The following is a 17,381-nucleotide window of genomic DNA, read 5'->3' as shown; positions in this document are numbered from 1 at the left end:
GGCTTAATGTGAATGTACCTTTGTGCAATTCATTCTAAAGTGACAGACAAGGAGAAAGTCGTACATCAGGCTGACATTTGCTAATTGCTGTCGTAAAGATGCGTCCTTACTTTGCAGACACCGGGGAGAAACGTACACACCTTCTTAGAATATCAAACATTTCTTTTCACTTGACCTTTAGCTTTCAATTCGTGTCCAACCTGAAACTTCCCATCATCCACCTGTGGTTAGAGAAATGAAAGGGTTTCACAGTGACCCAGTAAGTTTATCGACACTCCAACCAAAACTCTCTGCATTGCTGAGCCAGTAAGTCACAAAAAACACAGGTGGCACTGAGAGACTGTAAATGTCTAATAAAAGCTCAGAGAAAGTCCGGTCATAAATTAGTCTAGTTCCTGGGGTGGAAGGAGGTGCTGACACACACAACCTTGCATTCCTTGCACGCCACGCATATATAAATACACACACAAAGTGATAAATTGCTGCCAAGACTGTTCAGCCTGTCTGTGCCCTGGTTATTAAACTCTACCTAATTGGACAATCAATCACAGCATTCCATTGGCTACTTTAAGGTGCACTATTCCAGTCACGTCAAGATCAATCAGCCACCAAAACCTCTGAATATTACCCCTGTACAATAAATCTATAAACTCCAGAGGGCACAGGAACCACAAAAACCCACCCAGACAAGTTTCAACAATATTCTTGGGTCAGTAGACTACATTACAGGGCAATATTATTGACAGGTGGTAAAGACGTGAATCAAGAATCGTTCTGGTCAGAACAGTCTTTACCGTCTTTATCTATTATGCATTGTCTTTGAATCAGTTTTTTGACCATATGAACAAAATGTATTATAAAGTCAAATCCATACATTTATACAATTTATGCTGTACAGAAAGGGTACCAAATAGGTAATTTCGTCCAAATTTTGTTGGTACTGTTTTGTCCCTTTCAGACAGACTAAGCACCAAAACCAAAAAGTTATTGTTCTGACGTTTTGGATTAAAGTTCATATAAAACCGGATGATTAAAAAAAACATGTGGCATCCGTAAATGACATACATCAAACCATGCTATTGTAGTCTTATTGCTGGGGAAAAACCAGGATATAATTGATAGTCAGTCAGTATTCATTTTGTGCGGTTCCAGAGTTTTGGATTTGTCCATGTCCATGGAGCAGTGTCCACTCTCAAGCTCTTTGTGATTTTTTTGCACGTGTCGCCTGTAGCGTGTTTGTTCTAACGTTGCGCTTTACAAGTATAATTTAGAAGGTGAGATTTGAATGTACTCAATTACTCGGCATTCAAAAATGTTTGTGTTCCTATTGCGATTTTTTTTCTAGATTTAAAACACTTCCTTCCACATATACATGTAACATGTATATGTGGGGTTTTTTTCTCCCCATCACCCATGTTGCAGTTTTAGCGCTTCCATATCAAGTCTGTTGACAAATATAAGTTACAACTATACGCTACTTTGTATTAAAAATGGCAAGAGCGGAGGATGCATGCACATGTACGAACCAGTCTGCTCCCAACAAGATAGAGAAAAAGAAGAAGCTTATTGACTACAGCGTCTGACTACAAAGGTGGACTCACGCAAAGGTCTTTGGATAAATCTTTACCATTTATGAAGATATCCGCTGATGTCACACTTGGGAAAAATTTCACAAATTGGGCAAATTCCAAACAGCTTGCTTAGAGGATGTATGAAGGAAGGCAAGATTGTTTTATAAATCTCTACGCCATGCCTCCATGGTTTGATTTAAAATTTGGTACTAAAACACACAAAGGTATTAACACACAAAAAATCACAACATGACATGACAAAGTACTGCCTGGGACCAGGACCAGAAGAAGAAAAAATCACATGAAACAATAAAAACAGAGTCACAGAAAAAGTTAATAAAAGACAGTAAGATAAAACTACCATGAATTAATAAATAAATACAAATAAATAAATATGCGCAAGTAAGCTATAATTTGTTTAAAACAATAGCTGCGACTGGAACAATGCTGGTTTTGCATACTGGTCCACTTTAAGATAGAATGTAGAATGTATTATCGCTTAGATATAAGGTTTTCCAATGTTCAAACGCAACAAACATGGCATGGTTTCTACAGAAAATGCACACTCCAAAAGCTGTGCCTGACAGTTTGCTACTTAAATTTTAAAATGTTCTATTTAACCACTCTGTTTACGTTTGGTCTCCATCTACATTAATGCTTGCTAGCCTGGTCACCACTTGTCACTATCCTGGCTGCTGGTTCTGCTCAGCAGGGTTTCTAAAACTTCTTGACTTCGGAGCCGAACAACAGAGGGGCCCGCTTAAATATTAACACCGAATTAATATTCCTACAGCTGGGATAGGCTCCAGGCCCCCGCGACCCCGAGAGGGACAAGTGGTAGAAAATGGATGGACTTATGATTTGTTATTATTCCAGGGATCCCAGTGAGGTAAAAATATAGGAATTGAAAAATAACAACTGGTGGTCGAATGGGCACCTTTTAGGGGTTCACAGGCCCACTGAGGTTGCAGAGATTATATAATTTTTAAGATGCTTTGGAAGGCATTCTTCTACATAGAAATTCTGTAAAAATGAAATCCAAAGAAAATAGCCCAAGAGCTAGTGTTTTCATGTATGAAAAGTTCAATTTGAAGTTTCAAATACATCTAAGAATAATGATAATTATGATAACAAATATTGCAATTGTAAAAACTCAAATATTTTGTTGAACTAGTGAATCACTTAGTAAAGTCATGGATGTAATATTGCATTCATGGTATCTTCTACAAGTTTGTTCAATTATAACATGAAGCTTTTTATTACATGTAATCTTAATAAATTCATGATTATGGCTTATAGTGCTTTTGGGGCAACGTTGGCCATGCAGCACTAGATCTAGTACAAGTTAGGTTTAGTATTTTAAATGGTATATATATGGGTTATACTTGTATGGCGCTTTTCAATCCTAGTACAAACTGTCAAAGCACTTTGACAGTATTTCCACATTCACCCATTCACACACTGATGGTGGGAGCTGCCACGACTCATCAGAAGCAAGGGTGAAGTGTCTTGCTCAAGGACACAACAGACGTGACTAGGATGGCGGGAGTCGAGGCTCGAACCGGGAACCCTCAGGTTGCTGGCACGGCAGCTCTAACAACCCAGCCACGCCGTCATGAGACATAACTACTTGTTCCCAGCAAAATGCCATATTATTACTTACTAAGTAATATGACTCACCAGGCAGTTTGTAGATATTTTGTTCTCAATATTTTCTTTTCAGCATGTTTGCTTCCCTCACAATACTGTTTCAATGACAACCAACCTTTGCCACCATAATTGATCACTTTCCCATTGCAAAGACTGCAAAGTGCTTTCCCCGGATCTTTGTGCTTGAAAATAAATTTTGAAAGCGGGCATCTGTAGAATTCTTTTTCTAACCACGATCAATTCGAACAATTCTTAACCCCACATCCAACAGAGACAGAGCTCCACGACATGTTGAAGAAGTTGTGAGCTAGCCAGAGCGAGCAATTACGAAACACGTATGTGTTATTTCAAAACAAAATCAATACACGATATTTACCAATCCTAGTACACTATGATATTAACACATTAAACACACAAATACCTAAACATGTGAAGATGTTAAGCACATGTTTGCTTGCACAAATGCAGCAATGTCGCTGACATTTATTGTTTTTTGTCATACAGAATTTCACTTCCGTGCATTCTTGACAGGTGCAACTGCAGTGGCAAAACTACTGCTTCTTGCCTTTAGACTTTTCATCACAGGTACGTTTTTGGTATTCCCTTTTGTTACAAATGAATCCTGTATAGCTCCAAACAAAGGGTCACTTGTAATTTCTCCACTTGCTTCTCCACAAACTCTGTAATGCCTTTAAACGTTAGCCTTCCTAAATGTATCCTGCAGGTCACATGCAACCCTTCTCTATCCATCTCTAAGTTTATACAGTAGTTTCTTTACGGTTTGCATGGTTACAAGAACATTTAGGTCACACGGTGAATCCTCCGCAGCATTGCAACACTCTAACAAAAAACGATATGCTTGCAAAGCCTTGTGGTCTTCTGACCTAATCACTGGCCATGTGAGTACTTTCCCCATATAAGCTGACAATATTTTAAATGGGTCTCCAAAATTCTGTTTGAGCAATGATTTTGCTTTACTGTATCCAAGTTGATTTGTAATGTGTTGACAGCTTTTAATGAGATCTCTGGGTTGCCCTCTGGTATACTGTTCAAGATAGTATAAACGGTCTTGAGAATTTTGTGTTCTTTCTTCAATATTATGTTAAAAAGTTCATATAAATGTCTGATATTGCAATGGATTTCTATCAAAAATCCACAGCTCTTGTTTAGGTAAAAGTAAAAGTAATTGTTCTTTCACCAATAAAGATGTGATTTAATTTGGCTTTTCCACAACTGTAAGTAATTGATCAAAGCTATCACGAGTAATATGTGGAGTTGGCTCAAAGCACTGTAATACTCATGATGCAAGCTAAAAGGGTTGTGATATTGTGGCACAAGGTTGCTCCTCTTCTACTTCAGGCCTAACACCAACTCGGTTCAAAGGTAAGCCACTGTCCGCAGCGCCTTTCGAAGGTGTATATCTTGTGTGCACATGAACAAAAGGCTTAGCATCAGCATTTAATAATGGATTTTCTTTTTCATAATATGATCATTCCATCAGATTTAGCAGAAATAACAGGCACACAGGATCCTTCTGCAGCTTTTAACACATTTACTTTTGCCACAGATGACCGTAATAGCAGCTGCTTCAGCTTTAATTCTGGCTGATGAAGTACTGGAAGTAGTGGGTCTACTTACAACTGAGCTTGGATTTATTCATTCTTCAGCAGTATTCATCCTTATATTCTGTGAAATGCTTGAGGTGTTGTCATTAATGGCCATTTCCGCACATGATACACCTGGCTGCTGAACCATGCCCTCTGTGGCAAACCAAAATTCAAAAAGGCAGATTTGTGTTTAATAACACTGTCAAACCAAACATTGTGTTTATCTCGTTCATCAACAGGAAGCATAGAAACCACAACAGCATGCATATCACTTGCTTCTTTAAACCAACAGAATATATTTTGCAGATTTAACTGTATTTTTCCAACATTGTCAGCATTTTTCATATGTTCCTTAATTTATCCTATTGTTCTTTTAGTTTTCTTTACTTCTCTTTGGAGTTTTTCAATTTTATTTTCATAAGCCTAACAATGAGTTTTGTTTGTCTTTTGTCCTTTTATTTGCAAGACCTGAACTGGTATCATTGTTGCACTCCATTTTTGTCCAAAAGTCACAAGAATCCAAACCTTACAGTGTCTTATAATCGCCTCCTTTTTCCTTTTTGTAAACAGGTGGGTTTCGTTGCTTTTCCTATGCCCCCTAAACTTCAAATAAGAGCTAGCTAAACTCACTTTAGTCATCTGTGTGTACTAGCGGTGGGTAATTATGTGCCTGAATACTGATAGTGTGGCACTAGACTAGCTGTCTTAAGACCAGAACTACGGCGGCATTCACAAGCAATGCTTCACCCGCTTGGCACACAAACATAAAAGCTACAACAAACGTCCCAAAATAAACAAAAGAGTACATTCACCTAATGTGAAGAACCACTGGGGGCGGTGTGGCTCAGTTGGTGGAGCGGCTGTGCTAGCGACTTGAGGGTTCCAGGTTCCAAAAAGCACTTTATATATATATATATATATATATATATATATATATATATATATATATATATATATATATATATATATATATATATATATATATATATATATATATATATATATATATATATATATATATATATATATATATATATATATATATCCATCCATCCATCCACCTTCTACCGCTTGTCCCTTTTGGGGTCGCGGAGGTGCTGGAGCCCAACTCAGCTGCATTCGGGCGGAAGGCGGGGTACACCCTGGACAAGTCGCCACCTCATCACAGGACTAACACAGATAGACAGACAACATTCACACTCACATTCAAACACTAGGGTCAATTTAGTGTTGCCAATCAACCTATCCCCAGGTGTATGTCTTTGGAGGTGGGAGGAAGCCGGAGTACCCGCAGGGAACCCACGCAGTCACGGGGAGAACATGCAAACTCCACACAGAAAGATCCCAAGCCCAGGATTGAACTCGGGACTACTCAGGACCTTCGTATTGTGAGGCACATGCACTAACCCCTGTGCCACCATGCTTCACTTCACACTTCACCTCACACTGAGTCTAACTGGGGAATATCTGACAAATACAAAACCTTAGCGACATAGATGACTGTGAAAGTGTATCGTAGCAACAACTTCTGGCATTCACAGTGCACGTCCTCGTGTCTTTTGTCCTGGAAGGTTGTGAGTTCAAACCATGCCCGAGTCATACCAAATACTATAAAAACGGGACCCATTGCCTCCCTGCTTGGCACTCAGCATTAAGGGTTAGAATTGGGGGTTAATTGGGAGCAGTGAGAGCAGCCACCGCTGCTGCTCACTGCTCCCCTCACTTCCCAGTGCAGTCATAGTGCTTTGAGGACCTTGAAGGTAGAAAAGCGCAATACAAGTATAACTCATTTACCATAACCCACAACCAACCAGCGCAGTGCTAAGAGTGACCAGTCATACACACACACACACAGATAAATTTAATGCAAGAGCGGCTCCTCCACCTCTCAATGTGCACAGGATTCCTTGGATTCCTTTTATGCTGATTGAATGCTCAGGTGTTGTCAGGAAGCCGATTGACTGCACAGGTGTAGTTTGAAACCTGATTGGTTAATTAGGTGTGTTTTGAAAACAAAAATTCACAGGGGGGCTAATATTTTTGACCACCTTATTTTCACTGTATTTGATATAAAGGCAGCCTTAAAATGTATTTCATATCCAAAATGTACCAAAAGCTACTAAATAGCACTGGTTTGATTATACCAAGTTTTATCATTGCTGCAAACATTGGGAATAATTTTAGTAAACTGTTCCATAATTCCTGAGGGGCTAATCATTTTGGCCTCGACTGTAAATGTATGTATACACTACAGTATAATGAATGGTTTCTAAGGTTTGCCATGTCAATACTGTAGAGACTTCATATATGAATGTAGCTGAAGTTGTACAATTCCTAATTTGACCGAATTTTCCATGCAATAGCACTGCATATCTTGTGGGATTTCAACTCAGTGAGTGTCGAATGGTCACAGATATTATTTTATGCAATCTGATCTAATGAAACCTACCTCAACAGCAGAAACCAGATATTTAATTATTAATTCTGTTGGAATGAATTACTTTTTTGGGGGAAATTAAGTAGTATCTATAATTAATTACTTTTTGAAGGTATTTTTTCCCAACACTGCTTATTTATTATGTTACAGCAAAGCACATAGGGCTTTTATAAGGACCCATTTTACTGTACATATTACCAGGGTTATGTGACAGTGGGGGAGGATGTTACGTAGAATAAAAGCAACACTGTTAGAGTTGAATGGAGGCTGATTAAGAACACTTTTGTCACATCGAGCACATCTTCACCAGAGAAACGGGGAGGTTGCTGCTGCTGCAGTAATTCAGTTTATTTCCCAAACCACTCAAGCAACAGCACTAAAATAGTTATTTCTTTAACTACCATAAAATAAAATATAAGGCCATCATTTATTGATCTAATGCAGTTACTCTTGAGATGTTTGTCCATACAAGGTTGACGTTGTTATTTTGTTTGGACATGATGTGTGATCTCTGAGGATCTGAGTTTCCCATCTTTAGAACCCCACAGGCTTTTCATTTTTAATTTAATATCATGGTGGAGTAAATCAATATTACCTAAAGGAATAGAGCTGACATGACAGTAGACACAAACTAGTTGAACTGATTGTTTGGAGAAATCAAGTATCAAAAGTGACAACTATAAAACTAATCATTTATGTAAAAGGTGCATTTTGTAGGTAAACATACCCAATCCTGTGTTAATCTTGGAGGGACGACGAGGGGGACGTACGGGTGTAGACCCTTTACTGGTGCTTGTTTTACACCTTTCCAAAGGTTTGCTTATCTTGGTAAGAGGAGCAAATACTCCTGCAAAATAAAAATAAAAAAAGGCATATGGACAATCGATTGGTAATAGTGCTTCACTATACATATCCATGGTTGATAACATCAATTGGTACTAACAACAGTTAACAATGGGGAACACACAGGAAATAAGGCTGCACTATGAGACATAACAATGGTTGTATGAAGAAAAAATGAATATAATTACAGACAAAACTAATAAAAAATAGCCTGAAAATGTTAATTCTAATTAGAGCTGTCAAAGTTAACGTGTTAACTATACATTTCAATAACAGCACACATTTTTTTAACGGGCAATTAACGCAAACACATCCTTTTTGACCCTCAGGCGTTCCGTAGCAGGGGAACTTGGCAGTAGTTCACAAGCGAGCAGAAATGGACAAAGGAAAATCGTCTACCTTATGGAAATATCAGGTTCAAAGCCATGGCAAGTTGTTCTTCCGACAAGAAAGGACTGTTTTTCACCGCGAGAAGAGGCGACATCCTTGCAGAAAACGCCTGCTGCGCGTATCATTCAGAGGTGGGTGGTGCTTCACTTCGGTGTTCAAATTACGGTTAAGGTGCAGTGATAACATAACATTTAGATTGTTACTTTGACTGCTTTAGTAAATAAGATGACATAAAAGCTCAACAGAAATGAAAGACGGTCGGCAGGATTTACAAAGGAGACTTTTTTTATATTGCTAATAGTTTATCCAACATCAAAACATTTCAAGACACTTTTTCAAACCAATTACACACTTTTCCGGCTTCAAAATAGAAGCGCTACGCTATACATCCGGTTTAACTACGTTTAGGGTTTCTCCTTCATATTAGCCGCCACACCTAACAAAATAAAGTAATATGATGTATTGTAGCATCCAGAAGAAAACAAACAAAGTCTGACGCTCTTTTTAGTTTTTATGGCCAATTTTTTGCTAACCAAGGGCCTAATTTCAACAAGTATTTCCTCCGTGCACAAACGTCTGCCTCCGTGCTTCACTCCTAGACATACAACACTTGTTCATTCACCGCCGACACGATGTGTTCACAGACCATGGGAAAAATTACATCACAACACACTAACATACACATTAACATCAGCAGGTAGTTCCAGTATGAATGGCTATATACCGGTAGTTTATTATTTGGGTACTGTTTACTAATGATGCACCAAAAATTTGGCCGGAAATAGACGTAGTTTAATCACCGAAACAGTGGTATCGAAACTGATGTTTTGATGACGTAAGTAATACGCACTGGGTTGTTTGGAGCAGAGGCAGCATGTCCGCGCTGTGGACGTACTTTAATATATTCGAATTATACCCGCGGACAGCGATTTCACAATTTAAGATGACATTGGCGCCTTTTAATGAGAAAAAGGCTCCCAGCAAAGAGAAGCGAGTGTGACGTCAGGCTCTTTGGTCACGGACATGGTGTGTCAGTATATAAACAGAGTCTCTAAACATGAGTACAGTCTTCAATAACACAAAAACTAAATGCTAGATTTGTTGCCAGTCCTTTTTATTAAAGAAAGAGTGACAAAAACGATAGAAATCTCTCAAAAAAAAATCCTCAACAAAGTACATTTTACAATAACCAGCAACAATCAAAAAATAGTACAAAACAATAAAATGTAAGAAATATATATACAGTATGTTAATACTGTACTTAATAATAATATATTTGTTTTAAATGTATATTCTAATTTTTTGGCCTTTTTAAAGAATATATGCGTCATAGCAAATCATGTGATGGTCATATCGACCACACCTCCACCACCACAGGTATTTTGGCAATTTAGGGAAACCCTGATATTAACAAAATAACAATGTCTTACATTACGATCATGCTTCGTCAGAGATGTTTTGTAATGTTATTTTGTGATATTTGCACCTGAAGAAATGCTAGTACATCAGTTTAAGAATATGGGGGCGGGTGGGGTGGGGGGGATTGATTTTTCTAAATATTGTGTAAATTATTTTATAACATGTTCTGGTTGAGTCCTCAGTTACAGAATGATTAGCAGGCTAAATATTACATTTTATCATTTATAGAGAAGGTTAAAACATGCATTTATGAATGGTGAAAAAGTATACCTATCTGTGATTAATCGCGATAATTTTAAGTTAACTATGATTACAATGCTATTAATCGTGATTCAATATTTTAATCGTTTGACAGCCCTAATTTTTATATTAAATAAATAGGAAGTGTGAGTGAACCTTAAATGCTTTGAGGTTGTGCTATGGCATACCGTGTTTGAATTGACAGGTAAAATACTGGATGCCTGCTACAGAGCCATCATTCTTCCCCTCTGGATTGTCAAGCTCCACGCCAGCCCAAAGCCCCTCAGAGAACTCTGTGCTGCCACAGAATCGCAGAGTTCCAACCTGCAAAATAATCAACATGCATGTTCGATCGACGATGAAAAAAAATGGATAAATTCTGAGTTATGTCTGCTACAAAGCAAATTGCAACCCACAAAATCTTCCATATAAAAAGGGATGCTGTAGTCAATATGATATTGTCATTTTTCATTGGCATTTTATAAGGGGAAAAGTTACTTTCTTTAATTTAAAAAGGTTTGCTCAACCACAACAACTTTGTATGATGACTCAATTGTATTTTCCTTTAAAAATTACAAACATTTCGGATGTGCCTGAGTGCAATAAGTTGTAGGCTACGGTCAAAAAAGCACAAACAGATTAAAGTCAGAACCCAGAGGGAAAATGTACTTTTGATTAGTCAATCTTGGCATGCGAGTGTCGAAGCAGCCCGAATAACAATGGGTTCCTGTTTTATGGAAAAAAGTGGTAGTGTACAGAAGCCCTGAGTTCTAGCATTTGTTTCATACATTATAACTAGTCTGTTACTTGTTTTAATTATTTCTCTTGTTTTTGTCATATTTTTGTTGTTGTACATATTTTTGGAGGATGTCAGTAGTTTGCAGTGCATATTTTTATGGAATACTATACTGTACTGTATACTGTATACTCTATATATATGTTCTGCTCTATTCAATTTTATAGTGTTACCTCGCCACTTACTGGGATCTCAGTCCATCGCAAGTACCACTGAGCACATTGAGATTTGAGGAGCCATTAAAGTTTCATGTTAAAATTACGATGGTTTTAGAGTATATTAAGTGTTTTAAGAGCATAGGAGGTGTTTAAGTGTGTGTGGAGTGCCTATAAAGACGTTAAGTGCATATAATAGTCACAAAATTCAGAAAATTAATAGCGCCTCCTAGAGTTGTACGGTATACCAGTACTAATAACGTACCGCGGGACTAATGCATTAAAAACGATACTATACTGCCTTTAAAAAATACCGGTGCTTTTTTTCTTCATTTGTATGTTGCCGTGCGACGGTGACGTACAGAGCCGAGGCTCATGATGTTGAGTGTGTCAGCATGCACATACATCTGTGCATACAAGTAAAAACAGCATGGATAGGAAGAATGGCAAAAAACGGCATTTTAACCGGTTAATAAAGTGGGTGCGTGAAGTGCAATATGGAGGTATTTGGGCTTCAAAACTACCGATAAAGGGGATGCTTTAAACACGGGAGCGCCACGCTACAAGCGGTGCATGCAGTGCAAGCAGTGCAAGCGCTGCTTTAAAACCTGCATCGCCAAAGGTGGCATTAAAGTATTACAATCTTTGCTTCAAACTTAGATAAACATTTAAATAAAAATCATCCAGTCCTGCACAAAGATTTTAAAAGTAATGTAGTTAACCAGCTCCCCTGTTGTGCACATACAGATACGTAGATGCACACACCGCATATTGTTGCCAATTATTAGCGCAGTCAAAACCACCCACATGGCGTAAACTAATAATTGTGAAATGACTGAATTTTGTTACAAATTCTAAAATTTGTGTTTTATCTTTAACAATGTGTTTTTACCTGCTACATGTCTTAGCTGTGTACTTTTAGCCGTATTGTTTTTAGTATTTAGTAAAGATTTTATTTCTCATAAAGCACAAAGAGTGGCAAACATAAACCATGAAGCATTTAATACAATGTCAATAAAGCTTTCTATTCCAACCTACTCCTAGATTATAACAGGCTTTATGTAATAAAGAACAATTTAAAATGATGTGTAATATGTAAAGTGCAATAAGTAAAGCCCAGTGTGTTTAATGACTTTTAATTTTAATTTTAATATTTTCAAATCGTTCTTTGAGTGCAATAAGAAACATATTGCACTATCGTAAGATTTTCTGTTAAAATGAAGCCAATAAAGACATTTGTTTGTGGTTCTCATTATTTTGAAAAGTATCAAAAACTATCAAAATACATTTTGGTATTGGTACCAAAATATTGGTATCAAGACAACCCTAGCGCCTACTTTGCGGAATGCAACTCCTGCAGATATCGAGGGAACACTGTTTATTCAAAAGTAAAATACAGTTGCATGTTCTTTAATGTATTTAGAGAAAATTAAGATTTACCTCCTTTATTCGTTTACACTGTAAAAAAGAGATGACAAAATATAAGATAAAAAGACTGCATTTTAAAAACACTAAAATCTGGTGGAATTATCTGTCCATGAACCTAGTTAATCTTACTTAATAAGACATCCTAAATTAAGATTTGTATATCCAGAAATTAGCAAGACTTTTAAGACAGAAATAAGTATTTTATTCTGAAAACAAGCATTATTCAACTTGCAATTCTTAAACTAAGCATCTTGGGGGAAACGAAAACTATCTTATTTGAATAGTTAATTTCTCAATTTTAAAACAAAAATATAATTATTCATTTTAAAATTAAGATCATGATGTAAGGTCAATGACTAAAAATAAGTAAATAGCTCTTAAAACTAGGGACATTTCTAGAAATATAAAATTCAAAATTTTAGCAAGTGGCAAATAATTTGCAGTGTATGCACATATATTTCTAAAATGAATTACAGTACTTACTACTACTATCAAGAAACATTTATTTTTACCTGTCTCAGAAGTTATAAATGTACTGTTTTTAGATATATGTGATTATATATATATATATATATATATATATATATATATATATATATATATATATATATATATATATATATATATATATATACAGTATATATATGTATATATATATACAGTATATATATATATACATATATATATATATATATATATATATATATATATATATATATATATATATATATATATATATATATATATATATATATATATATATATACATATACATATATATATATATATATATATATATATATATATATATATATATATATATATATATATATATATATATATATATATATATATATATACACGCACACACATACATACATACATACATAAATAAATACCTACCTTCTTCCCAGCTATCATTACACGGTCACCAAGTCGGATTCCGATGGAAGCCAGATGTGTTCTCGCCTTTTCGTAAAGAGAATGAGGGGGCTGGACTTGCAATGTACTTGGCAAGAAACCAGGCTGTGGCAAAGCTTCTCTTAGTAAAGTCCGGAGCTCTTTGGCCAAGGCGGCAGCATCCTCCATCTCCAAGGACATGTTGAGAGGGTCAGGAACAACATCAAATGGATACTGGCCTTTATCGTCCTGTAACACAAGACCAAAGAGGAGCTACTATAGAAAGTATTATTAGGGGCTGTCAAGCGTGGTAACGAGTTAACACAAATTCTGCATAACACCAGTATTGTCCTGTAGTTTGGAGAATCCTGAAGCTGGAACTAGAAGCGGAAACCTGTGGTGATGGGAGCATGGCTAGGGGCGTGGTCACTATGAGGTCCACATATAATTTGTATATTTGGCATTGATGCATATATTTTCTTTAAAAGGCTTAAAAAATTTTATACATACATTTTAAAACAAACATGTCTTATTATTTAGTATTAATATATATTTTATATTATATCGTTTTTCTCTATTTTTCAATCGGTGCTGCATAGCATTTTTCAAGTTTCTAGAGATTTCTCCAATTCTTTTAGTGACTTTTTCTTTATTAAAAACGACTAGCAACAAATGTAGCATATTTTACTGGTGTTATACATGGATTTCCGTTAGCGAAGGAACTTTGATTATTCTCTTGCGGCAGTTTTCTAAATATTTTTCTCAATTTTTCTTCGACAATGACGTCAACTTCGGGAAATTTGAAAGAGGACGTGAAAGTTTCCTACAGACAGATGTTGGATGGGGTTCGCAAAGCCAGGTTTTTACAGAAATTGAAGGATATTGCCAATAAAGATCCGTATGAGATGGGAAAAGACGAATGGACTACTGATTTGGAATCGTACCCTGATATGAGTTACCCGGACATCGTCAACTATTTGGTGAACAATGTAAGTGCCTATACTCTGGATGAGCTCAAGGGCTACAAGTCGCTGGAAACGTACAAATTACTTTGTGTGTGAATGGGTACAGGAAATTAATCTGTCTACAAAGGAAGATAAATGTGTTGTGTGTAAGAATTACTCAACAGTAATTATTCCTTTGTTAAGGGCAGCGTAGCTCCGTTGATAGAGCGGCTGAGGGTTTTAGGTTCAATCCCCGCTTCTGCCATCCTAGTCACAGCTGTTGTGTCCTCGGGCAAGACATTTCACCCACCTGCTCCCAGTGCCACCCACACTGGTTTAAAAATTATAATGGATAATGGGTTTCACTATGTAAAGCGCTTTGAGTCACTAGAGAAAAGTGATATATAAATATAATTCACATCACTAAGCTATCATTATATATTTGAATGCAGTAGCCTGCTGTTTTATTACTGTGAATAACATACAAGAACACATTTTTCTGGATAATTCAATAAGATGAAATAACAATTAGTTTAAAGCAAGCATAATTCTTGCAATATCATGATGTAAAAAATATATATCTAATGTAACCCAAACATAATAAAATAATCACATGAGCAACTTCAGTAAAGTTACCCCACTAGTACCACAGTAACATCTACTTTCAGTGTGAGATCACATAACTCAGTGGTGGGTTGTTGATTATACAAGACTTAGCAAATGGCAAATTTGCGTCAGCTCAACAAGCAATAAAAACAAACTGCACTCTCTTGCAAGAGGTCTGCCAAGTGTTTATGTTGTTATTTTCTCTACTGCTGTCCTGGGCAGGGATAAAACATTCTGATGGCACTAGAAATAAAATACAACAACATTGGCGTTGTTTAGACAAGTCAATCATACTGTATGCTTCAAAGTTCAGTGCGGTCATAGAAATGAAAAATGGGTGCATAACGTTGTTGTTGATGTTGTAAGGCATAAACTATATTCAGTGCAAACAAGCTGCTGAATCGACTCTAAACGGCTGTAGATTTCCATAATAACCCAGACTTTAACAGGCTAAAATGTTCAGAAAACAACAATGAATTTGTTTCTGCAACTGATGTAGTCAGGCTTTTTATGACATATGCATCGTCTATCATCTAGCTGCCAAAATGTTTATGCCATTAGTCAGATCGGTAGGTCGTGAGTTCAAAACCCGGCCGAGTCATACCAAAGACTAAAAAAATGGGACCCATTACCTCCCTGCTTGGCACTCAGCATCAAGGGTTGAAATTGGGGATTAAATCCCCGAAATGATTCCCGAGTGCGGCCACCGCTACTGCTCACTGCTCCCCTCACCTCCCAGGGGGTGAACAAGGGGATGGGTCAAATGCAGAGGACAAATTTCACCACACCTAGTGTGTGTGTGACTATCATTGGTACTTTAAATTCATTAAATTTAACTACATTGACCAGTCAAAAAAGTGCCAAAATAGGCTGTGATGTCTGCGGTATAGTTCTAGGAAATTGCATCGTTAGTGTAGCCGTTCACACTGAGGTTCGAATATAGCCAGGCAATGAAGAAAAGCAGTGGATAAGACAGACTGACAAGGGGGACCAACATTTCTGTAGTGCGGTAATTGGTCACTATTTTTCAGCTGACTTAATGAGAAAGATAAACGATTTCTCTTTGATTTGATATAAAATATGAGGGATTTTTTTTTGCCAAAAATGTAATTTTGTACACTACAACACAAACTGCCTTTAACATACTGCTGTTGTTTAATGATATAAACATATTTCCATTCATCCATTTTTTACTCCTTGTCCCTCTCAGGGTTGCTGAGGGGCCGGAGCCTATCCCAGCTGCACTCGGGTGGAAGGCGGGGTACACCCTGGACAAGTCGCCATCTCATCGCAGGGCCAACACAGATAGACAGATGACATGCACACTCACATTCACACACTAAGGCCAAATTAGTGTGGCCAATGAGTTAAGGTTAGGGCACAACACAATTATGAAGGGTAAAAACTAAAAAGCAACACTAGTATACAATACAGTGGACGGTCAGGTAGTCAAAATACTACGTAAGTCACTAAGTCAATAAAAACTGTTAAAAACATTGCCATTTTAAATGAGTAGTGCAAAGTGCTCTAGTGACACCCAGTGGAAAGTCGATGAATAGGTCAGAATTTTAGTTGGAATTTCAATGAATCCAAAAAGAGAGCAAGTCAACTTTTACAAGAGATTACAATATAGGAAGGAAAGAAAGATTTCATTCATAACATTATTACTACTTTATTATTAGATACGCAGATGACCATTTGGAATTTGGTCAGTACAAACACGAAAAACTACAAAACAGATAAAAAATAAATTCACAGCCTGATAATAAACACTGTATATCATCCATCCATCCATTTAGGGTTTGCAAGTGAGCTACATTAGATTTAAAAGACCCATAATTCAGATGACCGAAATTTCACAAAAAAGTTCTCTTTTTTGCTCCTGAATATGAATAAGGCAGTCATGTCTATAATGTCCATTATTTTTTAAATAAATCAGTAGATAAATAATTGTACTTGAAACGGCCCTTTTTCATCGCCAGACTCGATATGCTGCCCCCTTTGTGGTGTGATGTCATCTAGAGCAGTGGTCCCCAACAACCGGGTACCTGCCCGTGGACCGATTGGTACCGGGTCGCACAAGAAATAAATAAAAAATTTAAAAAAAATTTTTTTTAATTAAATCAACATAAAAAACACAATATATACATTATATATCAATATAAATCAATACAGTCTGCAGGGATATAGTCCGTAAGCACACATGATTGTATTTCTTTATGACAAAAAAATAAAAAATAAAGAATAAAAAAAATACCATACCCCCCCCCCCCCCCACCCCCCACCCTCCGGTCCGTGGGACAAATTTTCAAGCGTTGACCGGTCCGCAGCTACAAAAAGGTTGGGGACCACTGATCTAGAGAACAGATCCATTCTCCCACATACAGTCTGATTT

The 17,381-nt window shown here is 36.8% G+C and overlaps 1 protein-coding gene across 2 annotated transcripts in view; it reads right to left on the bottom strand.

Annotated features, from left to right (window-relative positions):
* The window catches only part of LOC133646399 (CAP-Gly domain-containing linker protein 4-like), a 63,739-nt gene that overhangs the window by 25,588 nt on the left and 20,770 nt on the right, over positions 1–17,381 (bottom strand). For both annotated transcript variants that reach the window (XM_062041720.1, XM_062041719.1), the window contains exons 7-9: positions 13,440–13,685; positions 10,346–10,481; positions 7,993–8,112 (exon numbers count right to left, since the gene is read on the bottom strand). In XM_062041720.1, coding sequence (XP_061897704.1) covers positions 7,993–8,112; positions 10,346–10,481; positions 13,440–13,685 — 502 coding nt within the window. The remainder of the gene's footprint in view (positions 1–7,992; positions 8,113–10,345; positions 10,482–13,439; positions 13,686–17,381) is intronic.

The sequence above is a fragment of the Entelurus aequoreus genome, linkage group LG03 (genome assembly GCF_033978785.1).
Source record: "Entelurus aequoreus isolate RoL-2023_Sb linkage group LG03, RoL_Eaeq_v1.1, whole genome shotgun sequence".
Classification (NCBI taxonomy): domain Eukaryota; kingdom Metazoa; phylum Chordata; class Actinopteri; order Syngnathiformes; family Syngnathidae; genus Entelurus; species Entelurus aequoreus.
Note: the sequence above shows the minus strand (reverse complement) of the source record. Positions and strands in the feature narration are given on the sequence as shown.